The 12,937-nt window shown below is 42.9% G+C and overlaps 1 protein-coding gene across 2 annotated transcripts in view; it reads left to right on the top strand.

Annotated features, from left to right (window-relative positions):
• The window catches only part of LOC126272933 (cilia- and flagella-associated protein 91-like), a 273,513-nt gene that overhangs the window by 42,780 nt on the left and 217,796 nt on the right, over positions 1 to 12,937 (top strand). For both annotated transcript variants that reach the window (XM_049976230.1, XM_049976231.1), the window contains exon 4: positions 2,840 to 2,908. In XM_049976230.1, coding sequence (XP_049832187.1) covers positions 2,840 to 2,908 — 69 coding nt within the window. The remainder of the gene's footprint in view (positions 1 to 2,839; positions 2,909 to 12,937) is intronic.

The raw sequence follows: 12,937 nt of genomic DNA, 5'->3' as shown, positions 1-12,937 counted from the left end.
CCTGTGTTGTTATTTTAGCTCTTCTGTGTTTTGTTTTCCCTCTGTTTTATTTTCCTGATTAGCTGTCTTCCCTCCTCATTTGTTTTAGTGCATGTGATAGTGCCTGTGTGATAGGGAGATTGCGTGATCGTTCCGAGTGCATGCGTGAATGACAATTTTAGTTCTTATCCACATTCATTTGTTTTAATAAATGTCAGGGCACTGATAACTACACTGTTGGGTGCCCATTAGATCCTGAAACACACACACACACACACACACACACACACACACACACACACACACACACACACACTTATGATACTTTCGTTATGTGGAGCGATGGTGAAGAACAGCTCGGTGACTTCCTAAGACACTTGAACAGCCTCCATGCCAACATAAAATTTACCATGGAAGTCGAAAAGGACAAAAAACTACCATATCTATATGTGCAGATCACAAGGGATGACGAAAACCTGGGACATAGCGTATATCGAAAACCAACACACACAGACTGATACCTGCACAAACTATCAAACCACCACCTGAGCCAGAAAAGAGGCATGATTAATACGCTTGTAACGTGAGCAGGACGAATATGTGAGTTGCAGCACATCAGATGCGAAATGAAACACCTGGGAAGTGTTCTGAGGAGCAATGGGTACTCCATGAATTATATTAGAAGTGTAACAGAGCCAAACACTCAGCAAAGTAAGAAATCAGAAAAAGTAATGTCGGGTATGGAAGCCATACATTTCCAGAGTGATAGACAGAATCAACCGTATAATGTACAAACACGGTGTAAAGACAATTTTCAAACCAAAAGGAAGATCAAAGAGTGTCTTAGATCAGCAAAGGAGAAGAGGGACCCACTTGCAATGTCAGGAATATACCGCATACCATGCACATGTGGAAAAGTTTATGTTGGAATGACTGGATGATCAATCAACACTAGGATCAAAGAACATAAGTGACATTGCAGGTTGGGGCAGGTGGTGAAATTGGCGGTAGCAGAGCACATGCTGAGTGAGACTGACCACTTAATAAAAGTCGCTGACATGGAAGTTCTGACTATAGAGAAGCACTGTCACACTTGCTTGCTCAGAGAAGCTGTAGAAGTACAAAAACACGGAAATAGCTTTAAGGAAGAAGAAAGCCTTAAGGTAAATGGATCCTGGCTTCCTGTAGTGCATCAAATGATTGTCGTAGGTAGTAAGAGGATAACTGGACCGGAAATTACCGCGGAGAAGCCCTTGGACCTTGGTGCTCCAGGTACATATACTCTGCCGTTGCGAACTCAGCTCCAGTTTACCACCGGCAATGGAGGGTGAAGCTTTGACAATGCCAGCCACTCATGCTGGCAAAAATCAGTAATGTCATCAGAAGAACATCGGCCGAAGAACCCGAGACAGAAGCCAATAGACAGTTTTTCTGTGAATGCTTCAGCAGTTAACTAGGATTTTCATACTCTCGCCAGTGGGAGGAATTTCTGTGAATCTTATATTGACACTTTTGGGTCCCATACAGCTATTATTCAGATACCTTTTGCCTGAATACAATTCGTAGCAGATAATATTAGACACCATTTAGAAATTACAGAGTTGCTGGAATGAAATTCATATGACTGTGGTTTGTTACATTGACACCTGTTGTTCCAAATTTAACAATTATTGGATGTGGCACCCCTCTGTTAAGATCTACTGCATATATTCAGCTCAGCTACCCACTTTCTCTCTCTCAAACCAAGGAGAGAAAAATATTCTCATAAATTCTAAATAACTACTTGCATCACAGCTGGTTCTAATCCTTTTAAGTATGGAAGCTAATTGATAACACAGTAAGGAGCACTACTTATAGTACTGGAATTCACAATTTTATTGATGTTCCTCACTCAATTTGACAACTTTTATCTGAGTACAATACTTTAATGATACATTAAATGTGGCAAGCAATAGGAAAGAAACTTATTTCTCTCTTGCAGGGGGGGAGATAAACAATTATCATAGATTTACACATCCTAGGTTGAAATTAATAAGCTCATTAAAAAGAACTATAGAGAAAATGGAATGTAGGCATATGATAACTATAGTGCAAATGTAACCCATATAATGTAATGTGTTGCATTGTGGTGGTGGTGGTGGTTAGTGTTTAACGTCCCGTCGACAATGAGGTCATTAGAGACGGAGCGCAAGCTCGAGTTAGGGAAGGATTGGGAAGGAAATCGGTCATGTCATTTCAAAGGAACCATCCCGGCATTTGCCTGAAATGATTTAGGGAAATCACGGAAAACCTAAATCAGGATGGCTGGAGATGGGAGTGAACCGTCGTCCTCCCGAACGCGAGTCCAGTGCGCTAACCACTGCGCCACCTCGCTCTGTAATGTGTTGCATTATGATGGCACATGATCTGTGGGTAGTACTCCATAATACACCCAGAATCAATTGAAACTCATTTCAGTGATGCAATAGAAATTCCCCATACACGAAAGGGTTTGTAAAATGATCTGTGTGTTTAGTATTGTAGTAGTCAGCTATGATATCGAAGGATGCTCATATTCATCAACTTCCACTTTTAAAGAGACCAAAAATGATGGCACCATATGTTAATAAAATACCATAGTTGCACTTTACAGACAACAAGAACATTTTAAAAACTGCTAGAAAATTGCCTGTTATGTGATATTTAGTAATTATTGACAGTAAGTTCTAAGCAGGGAAGGTTGCAGTCTTAGAAATGGAAAAGTATCTACTGAACATTGCATAGTCCACCATTTAAAATATTTTGTATGTCTGCTGTTGCTTCTGGCATTCTGTTAAGTCCCTTCAACACATTAATAATTTGATAACTTTTATTTTTCCAGGGCACTTCTTGCAGACTCCCAGAAGCAGGTTGATGTGACTGGCATATACAGACATTTATTTTTTGGAAAGTAAGTTATGATTTTAAACCAACATATTCTTTTTTGGGAAACTTATGCCAAAGGATGTAGTCAAAATATTACACTAAGAGACTTTTATTCAGCGTGTTAATTGACAACTGTCTTGGCTGTCACATTAATTTATACATTTGATATTTGCCGTGAATGTACATATGTACTGATACTGATTTATTATTAGTTGAGTGTTACATACAGCTTGAACATTCACTTCCTTTTTTATAATATTTTTTTTCAGTTATATATTGAGTTGTTGTTGTGGTCTTCAGTCCTGAGACTGGTTTGATGCAGCTCTCCATGCTACCCTATCCTGTGCAAGTTTCTTCATCTCGCAGTACCTACTGCAACCTACATCCTTCTGAATCTGCTTACTGTATTCATCTCTTGGTGTCCCTCTACGATTTTTACCCTCCACGCTTCCCTCCAATACTAAATTGGTGATCCCTTGATGCCTCAGAACATGTCCTACCAACCGATCGCTTCTTCTGGTCAAGTTGTGCCACAAACTTCCCTTCTCCCCAATCCTATTCAATACTTCCTCATTGGTTATGTGATCTACCCATCTAATCTTCAGCATTCTTCTGTAGCACCACATTTCTATAGCTTCTAATGTCTTCTTGTCCAAACTATTTATCATCCTTGTTTCACTTCCATACATGGCTACACTCCATACAAATACTTTCAGAAATGACTTCCTGACACTAAAGTCTATACTCAATGTTAACAAATTTCTCTTCTTCAGAAATGCTTTCCTTGCCATTGGCAGTCTACATTTTATATCCTCTCTACTTCAACCAACATCAGTTATTTTGATCCCCAAATAGCAAAACTCCTTTACTACTTTAAGTGTCTCATTTCCTAATCTAATTCCCTCAGCATCACCTGACTTAATTCGACTACATTCCATTATCCTCGTTTTGCTTTTGTTGATGTTCATCTTATATCCTCCTTTCAAGACACTATCCATTCCGTTCAACTGCTCTTCCAAGTCCTTTGCTGTCACTGACAGAGTTACAATGTCATCGGCGAACCTCAAACTTTTTATTTCTTCTCCATGGATTTTAATACCTACTCCGAATTTTTCTTTTGTTTCCTTCACTGCTTGCTCAATATACAGATTGAATAACATCGGGGAGAGACTACAACCCTGTCTCACTCCCTTCCCAACCACTGCTTCCCTTTCATGTCCCTCGACTCTTATAACTGCAATCTGGTTTCTGTACAAATTGTAAATAGCCTTTCGCTCCCTGTATTTTACCCCTGCCACCTTTAGCATTGAAAGAGTGTATTCCAATTGACATTGTCAAAAGCTTTCTCTAAGTCTACAAATGCTAGAAACGTAGGTTTGCTTTTCCCTAATCTATTTTCTAAGATAAGTTGTAAGGTCAGTATTGCCTCACGTGTTCCAACATTTCTACGGAATCCAAACTGATCTTCCCTGAAGTTGGCTTCTACTAGTTTTCCCATTCGTCTTTAAAGAATTTGCATTAGTATTTTGCAGCTGTGACTTATTAAACTGCTAGTTCGCTAATTTTCACATCTGTCAACACCTGCTTTCTTTGGGATTGGAATTATTATATTCTTCTTGAAGTCTGAGGGTATTTCACCTGTTCATACATCTTGGTCACCAGATGGTAGAGTTTTGTCAGGACTGGCTCTCCCAAGGCCGTCAGTAGTTCCAATGGAATGTTGTCTACTCCGGGGGCCTTGTTTCGACTCAGGTCTTTGAGTGCTCTGTCAAACTCTTCACGCAGTATCGTATCTCCCATTTCATCTTCATCTACATCCTCTTCCATTTCCATAATATTGTCCTCAAGTACATCGCCCTTGTATAGACCCTCTATATACTCCTTCCACCTTTCTGCTTTCCCTTCTTTGCTTAGAACTGGGTTTCCATCTGAGCTCTTGATGTTCATACAACTGGTTCTCTTATTTCCAAAGGTCTCTTTAATTTTCTTGTAGGCGGTATCTATGTTACCCCTAGTGAGGTAAGCCTCTACATCCTTACATTTGTCCTCTAGCCATCTCTGCTTAGCCATTTTGCACTTCCTGTCGATCTCATTTTTGAGACGTTTGTATTCCTTTTTGCCTGCTTCATTTACTGTATTCTTGCATCAACTAAATTCAATATTTCTTCTGTTACCCAAAGATTTCTACTAGCCCTCATCTTTTTACCTACTTGATCCTCTGCTGCCTTCACTACTTCATCCCTCAAAGCTACCCATTCTTCTTCTACTGTATTTTTTCCCCCATTCCTGTCAATTATTCCCTTATGCTCTCCCTGAAACTCTGTACAACCTCTGGTTTAGTCAGTTTATCCAGGTCCCATCTCCTTAAATTCCCACCTTTTTGCAGTTTCTTCAGTTTTAATCTACAGGTCATAACCAATAGATTGTGGTCAGAGTCCACATCTGCCCCTGGAAATGTCTTACAATTTAAAACCTGGTTCCTAAATCTCTGTTTTACCATTATATAATCTATCTGAAACCTGTCAGTATCTCCAGGCTTCTCCATGTATACAGCCTTCTTTTATGATTCTTGAATCAAGTGTTAGCTATGATTAAGTTGTGCTCTGTGCAAAATTCTACCAAGCGGCTTCCTCTTTCATTTCTTAGCCCCAATCCATATTCACCTACTACGTTTTCTTCTCTCCCTTTTCCTACTACTGGATTCCAGTCACCCATGGCTATTAAATTTTCATCATCTTTCAGTATCTGAATAATTTCTTTTATTTCATCATACATTTCTTCAATTTCTTCGTCACCTGCAGAGCTAGTTGGCATATAAACTTGTACTACTGTAGTAGGTGTGGGCTTCATATCTATCTTGGCCACAATAAAGCGTTCACTATGCTGTTTGTAGTAGCTTACCTGCATTCCTATTTTCCTATTCATTAGTAAACCTACTCCTGCATTACCCCTATTTGATTTTGTGTTTATAACCCTGTAGTCACCTGACCAGAAGTCTTGTTCCTCCTGCCACCGAACTTCACTAATTCCCACTATATCTAACTTTAACCTATCCATTTCCCTTTTTAAATATTCTAATCTACCTGCCCGATTAAGGGATCTGACATTCCACGCTCCGATACGTAGAATGCCAGTTTTCTTTCTCCTGATAACGACATCCTCTTGAGTACCCTGTTTGGAGATCCGAATGGGGGACTATTTTACCTCTGGAATATTTTACCCAAGAGGACGCCATCATCATTTAATCATACAGTAAAGCTGCATGCCCTTGGGAAAAATTACGGCTGTAGTTTCTCCTTGCTTTCAGCCGTTCGCAGTACCAGCACAGCGAGGCCGTTTTGGTTATTGTTACAAAGCCAGATCAGTCAATCATCCTGACTGTTGCCCTTGCACCTACTGGAAAGGCTGCTGCCCCTCTTCAGGAACCACACGTTTGTCTGGCCTCTCAACAGATACCCCTCCATTGTGGTTGCACTAACGGTACGGCCATCTGTATCGCTGAGGCACGCAAGCCTCCCCACCAACGGCAAGGTCCATGGTTCATGGGGGGAGGATATATTGAGTAATTATGCAAATAAGTCAATAGATCAGCGTTCACTTTCCTTTTTAGTGTTAATTTTTGGATTTGAACTATTCACACACCATTATTCGAGTTGTTTTTTTCCCAGAAATATATTGAAACAAGATATTTAATTGAATTATAGATTTCTTAGACCATGCTTTATCTAAATCATAACCAAAATCTATGACTTTGCCACTGACATCATTTTCAGATTTGTCCTGATTAACTGAACATTTACTGTTTCATAAAAACAAGAACATCTTTATTCTAACAAACAGTTTCTATACTCATCAAAAAAAAGTTTTGCATCACCTTGGATCCGAGAACTCCTGAAGATAGATGTTGACTGTGGATATTGTATCACTGACACAGTCCATTTGCAGTTGCTTCACATTGGTGGGAGGAGACAGGTTTTGAATCACCTCAACATACTCCTTAGAGGCATGTAGACTGCGGGCATCAATAGTGAACTCGAGATAGCTGACCTCTCATGCAAAAGAGTCCCACCTTTCATTCAGGAAATGAGGGTTAGCCTCAGCAAAAACCTGAAACAGCCGATCCAGCTTACTCATGAGGTCGATCACTGGTAAGCCACTGATGGTGACATTGTCCAGATAATAGCCTGCCCTGGGCACCTGGCTTGTGAGGCATTCCAAATAACGTTGGAAAATGGCGGGGGCACTGGTGATGCCAAACAGGAGGCAGTTGTACTGTAAAAGTCTACATGGGGTATTGATGACTAGGATCTGCAACGATTCATTGTCCAACAGCAGCTGTAAATAAGCATTGTGCAAATCAATTTTGGCTAAAACGGTCGAGCCCACAAGATGTGTGAGTATGTCATCCACCAATGGGACAGGATAGACATCGATGACGGACTGAGAATTTACCGTGACCTTAAAATTGCCACAGATGTGTAAAGCACTGTTCAGCTTCCCAACAATTACAATAGGTGTCGCCCAGTGACTGTGCATGACGGGAGAAAGGATGCCTTCATCTTGTAAGTGGGGAAGTTCCACCTGGAGCCTATCTCGGAGAGCAAAGGGGACTGGAGGGACCTTAAAGAAATGAGGAACAGCGGAGAGAAGAAGTTGAAAATGCACGGTGAAACCATTCAACCTTGGTGTAGAGGATGAGAACAATGTTTTGTATTTGCTGAGCAATGGAGCGAGGAGGGTATCCAATGAAGGAATCAATATCGCTTGAACCGCATTCTGTACTGATAAACCCAGATGACCTAAAATGTCCACACCAAGACGGTTAATAGCACTAGGGATCCGATCACCAAAAACTGAGTGGTGAAGGAACAACTGTTGTAAGAGGTTTGTGTGGAAAAAACAGCCTCGACTGATATAGAGTGATTACTGAAACTGCGCAAGGCATGACTGTACGGGGATAAAGGTGGCGAGCCCAAGTGTTGGTATTGTGGCCCCATTCACAATAGAAACAGATGATGCTGTGTCAATTTGGAAGACTACCAGAATATGTGCGACTTCCAAGGTAAGGAGAACATGAGCACCTGACTGGGGAATGATGGGAATACTTGGCCATCAGTGAATGCTTGGTTTCCAGATCCTGAGATGATGATTTGTGATGAGCCTGTGCATCTGCAGGAAGTGTGGCATCCATGCAATGTTTCTATGAAGCCTGACGCACCGTGGTGGTATGGCCCGCTCGGCTGCAAGCCCTACATCTCGCTCGCCAGTGGGGGCACTCTGACCATTGGTGAGTCCGGAAACAGTCCAGACAAGATGGGAGCTGGGTGAATGACTTCCTGTCATGGAGTGGACCAATGGATTGATGAGGCTTCCGCTTGGCGCTAGGCAACTGGAGATCTGTGAAAACAGCTTGGATCAAGACGTGTTGGTTGTAGCCGGTGAGAGTATTCAAACGCATGAATGATTGGCAGACAGGTGTCAAGGGACGAGTCCTGTAACTTCAAATTATTAGCCCGAAGACCCTTGTCTGGTATGTGAAACACCACCATATCACGAATCAATGAAGAGGCATAAGACTGCTTGCAGGCAACATTAGTGTACTGGAATTTACAGCCACAGGAGAGCTCCTGGAGCGTCGTAATGCAATCCCGGTAAGTCTGGCCTGGGGATTTTCGACAAGAAAAGAAAGTCTGACGGGCAGAGGTGATGTGTATTTGTGTGTCAAAGTACTCAAAAAGGCAGCCCTTAATGTGAGTAAATGTGAGATCTCGAGGGGACTGCTCAGGGTTCAATTGTTGAATTAAAAGATACACCTGTGGTCTGACTGTTGCTAAAAAAAAAGCCCAACTTTGATTTTCGTCATGGAACCCATGTGTCAGTAAATGTTGTTCCAACCTTTTGGCATAATCTGACCATGGTTCGACGAGCCTATCAAAAGCCGGAAATGTCGGCGGAGCCATGTGCAAAGTGTTCAATTTACCTGCAATGTAATCAACTCTATGAGCTACTTCTTGCAACGCTAGCAAGTGAGAGGAAATTTCTGAACGCATGAGCATTGCCTGAATCTGCTCCTAATTTCCACCAAGGACTGAAGAAGCTCCTCAGAGGAGGCCATTCTATTCAAAATTGAAAATCCCATCCTCGTTGCCAATAATTGTAGTGTCCTGTGGTCGACAGGAAAGAACTAACAGCCAATGTGAACATGCTTTATTATAATTAAAGAAAAACACCTTCTTGGCATACACTAAGTGTTAAACGCAAGAACAAACAGAAAAAAAACCACAACTCTTGTGGTGGCAAACCAGATAAGGGAACAATACAATGGAAGAAATACTGACCAAAATCTATTCTACAAAATACATCATGCTACTACAATGCTACAGTGAGTGAATACAATGTTACGGCCAGTTAAGTACTGGCCAGAGCTGTTCCTAGTGGTTGGTAGATACTGCCGGTCTGATGGTGTAGGCATGCTTATAAAGCCAGATCAATGGAGTGCTACGTCAGTCGTATGAGTTGTGATTGGTGGAACACTGTCACATGTTGTTTGGCAAAGTAGTTACTTGTTTATTTGGAAAGTCTGTTATTGTTTCCCACCGCTGCCGATGTTTCTCTCCGCAGTCCTGAAAGGTGGTCAGCAAACCATCTTGTGTGTCAGTTTTGCGGGCCCTCTAACAATAAGGGGCCACTATGACAGCAACATCAGCACTTGAGTTAGTTCAAATGGGGTGATGTAATTGGCCATATCTCGACATTTCAGCTATGATAGTGATAAGTGTGTGGAGTCGGGGAATGAAGAAGCATCATACACAGTGATGAACTGTTAGTGAGCCATCCAGTACGATAACAGCATTACTGTCTTGTCCACATAATCACAACAAACTAGAACTTTGTTCATAATGTTGGGTTGGCACAGAAACACTGAAAAGGCTGTGGACATAACTGTGTTGAGAGCCCAAATTCACTTGGGTTGGTGATAAGCTTACCATTGCAGTAACTTTTATTATTCATAAACACAAATACATGACTTGTCAGCAACTTGTTCATAATAGACCTCCAGTAACCACTGTTGTTGTTTTGTGGACTCATATACAAATAATGTAGAGATGGATTCTGTAGGAGCATACACAGGATGTCTTTACTTCTATATCTAACAAAGAGATAGAGGGGCTGGCCAGTACTTACCTCAGCTCAGTACAGCCGATAGAAACACAAAAAACAACCGAAAATTTAAGTTCCTAGCTTTCGGAATAAATGTTCCTTCATCAGGGAGGAGAGAGGGGAAAGAAAGGGAAGAAGGGAAATTGGATTTAGTTATTCACAACCCAGGTTATGAAGCAACAGGGAAAGGAAACAGGGAAGGTAGCAAGGATGGAGGCATGGTTGTCAGAGGGAAGCCAAAGATATTCTACTGTAGGTACTGTGCCAGCTTCAAACCAAAGAGGATGCATATAGAAGTAAAGAGGTGTATAGTATAAAGATGTAGGATGAAAAGATGCATGAATGGCTAAAGAGGAAAGAGAAAGAGGAGAAGACTGAAAAGTAAATGGGAGTGAGGTTGTTTAACGTAGGTTCAGTCCAGGGGGATGGCGGGATGAAAGGATGTGCTGGAGTGCAAGTTCCCATCTCCGCAATTCAGAGGAACTGGTGTTGGGTGGGAGAAGCCAAATGGCACATACGGTGTAGCAGGTTCCTAGGTCCCTAGAATTATGCTGGAGGGCATGCTCCGCTACTGGGTATTGGACATCTCCTAGGCGGACAGTTCGTCTGTGTCCGTTCATGCGCTCAGCCAGTTTAGTTGTTGTCATACCAATGTAAAAGGCTGTGCAGTGCAGGCATGTCAGCTGATAAATGACATGTGTAGTTTCACATGTGGCCCTGCCTTGAATTGTGTATGTTTTACCAGTAGCGGGGCTGGAGTAGGTGGTTGTGGGGGGATGCATGGGGCAGGTTTTGCAGCGGGGTTGGTTACAGGTGTAGGAACCGCTGGGTAGAGAAGGTAGTCTGGGAATATTGTAGGGTTTAACAAGGATGTTACGGAGGTTAGGGGGACGACGAAAGGCAACTCTGGGTGGTGTGGGGAGAATTTTGTCAAGGGATGATCTCATTTCAGGGGTTGACTTGAGAAAGTCATATCCCTTGCGGAGTAATTTATTGATGTATTTGAGGCCAGGATAATATTGGGTGACAAGGGGGATGCTTCTGTGTGGTCTGAGGGTAGGAATATTGTTGTTGGACGGGGAGGAATGTGTTGCTCGGGAGATCTGTTTGTGGACAAGGTCTGCAGGATAGTTGCGGGAGAGGAAAGCACTGGTCAGGTTATTGGTGTAATTGTTGAGGGATTCGTCACTGGAGCAGATACGTTTGCCACGAAAACGTAGGCTGTAGGGAAGGGAGCGTTTGATGTGGAATGGATGGCAGCTATCAAAGTGAAGGTACTGTTGTTTGTTTGTGGGTATGATATGGACAGAGGTGTGGATGTGAGCTTCAACAAGATGAAGGTCAACATCCAGGAAGGTGGCTTGGGTTTTGGAAAAGGACCAGGTGAAATTCAGATTCGAAAAGGAGTTGAGGTTATGGAGGAAATTAAGGAGTGTTTCTTCACCATGAGTCCAGACCACAAAGATGTCATCTATAAACCTATACCAGGTCAGGGGAAGCAGCTATTGGGTCTTCAGGAAAGCCTCCTCCATGTGGCCTATGAAGAGGTTGGCATAGGACGGAGCCATCCTGGTTCCCATGGTAGTTCCCCTGATTTGTTTGTAGGTCTGGCCTTCAAAAGTGAAATAATTATGGGTGAGGATGAAGTTGGGAAGTGTGATAAGGAACGAGGTTTTTGGAAGATCTTCGGGTGGGCGTTGGGAGAGGTAGTGCTCAAGGGCAGAGAGACCATGAGTGTGTGGGATGTTTGTGTAAAGGGATGTAGCATCTATGGTGACAAGAAAGGTTTCAGGTGGGAGAGGAGTGGGAATGGATTTGAGGCGTTCTAGGAAGTGGTTTGTGTCCTTGATGTAGGATGGGAGTCTGCGGGTGTTAGGTTGGAGGTGTTGGTCTACCAGAGATGAGATACGTTCTGTTGGGGCTTTGAAGCCTGCTACAATGGGACGTCCAGGATGGTTCTCTTTGTGGATTTTAGGTAATAGGTAGAAGGTAGGGGTACGTGGCTCAGGTGGAGTGAGTAAGTCTATGGAAGCCGTTGTGAGGCCTTGTGAGGGACCTTGGATTTTTAGGATTTTCTGCAGCTCAGTCTGGATGGAGGGAATGGGATCCTGGGTAACAGCTTTGTAGGTTGAGGTGTCAGAGAGTTGACGCAGTCCTTCTGCCACATACTCCACACGGTCAAGTACCACAGTTGTGGAGCCTTTATCAGCTGGAAGGATTACAATAGAGCGGTCTGTTTTCAGCTGCTTAATGGCACGGGATTCATCTGGGGTGATGTTGGGGGTTGTCGGGATGTTCTTCAAGAAGGACTGGGAGGCAACACTGGATGTGAGGAATTCCTGAAATGTGTGCAAGGGATGGTTTTGGGGGAGGGGAGGAGGATCCCTTTGAGAGGGCGGCCGGAACTGTTCTAGACAAGGTTCAACACTGGGTCTGGTATTTGGGGGCTGTGTTTGGGTAGTGAAGTGATATTTCCAGTTGAGGTTCCGGGTGAATGAGAGGAGATCTTTAACCAGGGCAGTGTGGTTGAATTTAGGTGTGGGGCTAAAGGTTAAGCCTTTTGATAGAACAAGTGTCTCTGGAGGAGAGAGGGATCTGGATGAGAGGTTTAGAACTGAATTGGGGTTGGCGATATGTGGGATTTGACTGTGGTTATAGTTGAGATTTGGTCTGTGTGGGGTATGTGCTGGGATGGGGAGATTGAGTAGGGTGGCTAGGCTAGGTTTGTTGGCTATGAGGGGGGTTTGTTGACGGTTCTGTTGTGGTTGGTGTTTGTGAGGGATAGGGATAGGGACCCCGCTTCTTAGGTGTTGCACTAGCACTGTGGATAGTTTTCTCAGGTGGTGTGTGGCATGGGACTCAAGTCTGCGGCTGGCTTCTAGGATGATGTTCC

The sequence above is a fragment of the Schistocerca gregaria genome, chromosome 5 (genome assembly GCF_023897955.1).
Source record: "Schistocerca gregaria isolate iqSchGreg1 chromosome 5, iqSchGreg1.2, whole genome shotgun sequence".
NCBI lineage: Eukaryota > Metazoa > Arthropoda > Insecta > Orthoptera > Acrididae > Schistocerca > Schistocerca gregaria.
The sequence above is the reverse complement of the archived record's forward strand: the minus strand, read 5'-3'. Positions and strand labels throughout refer to the sequence as shown.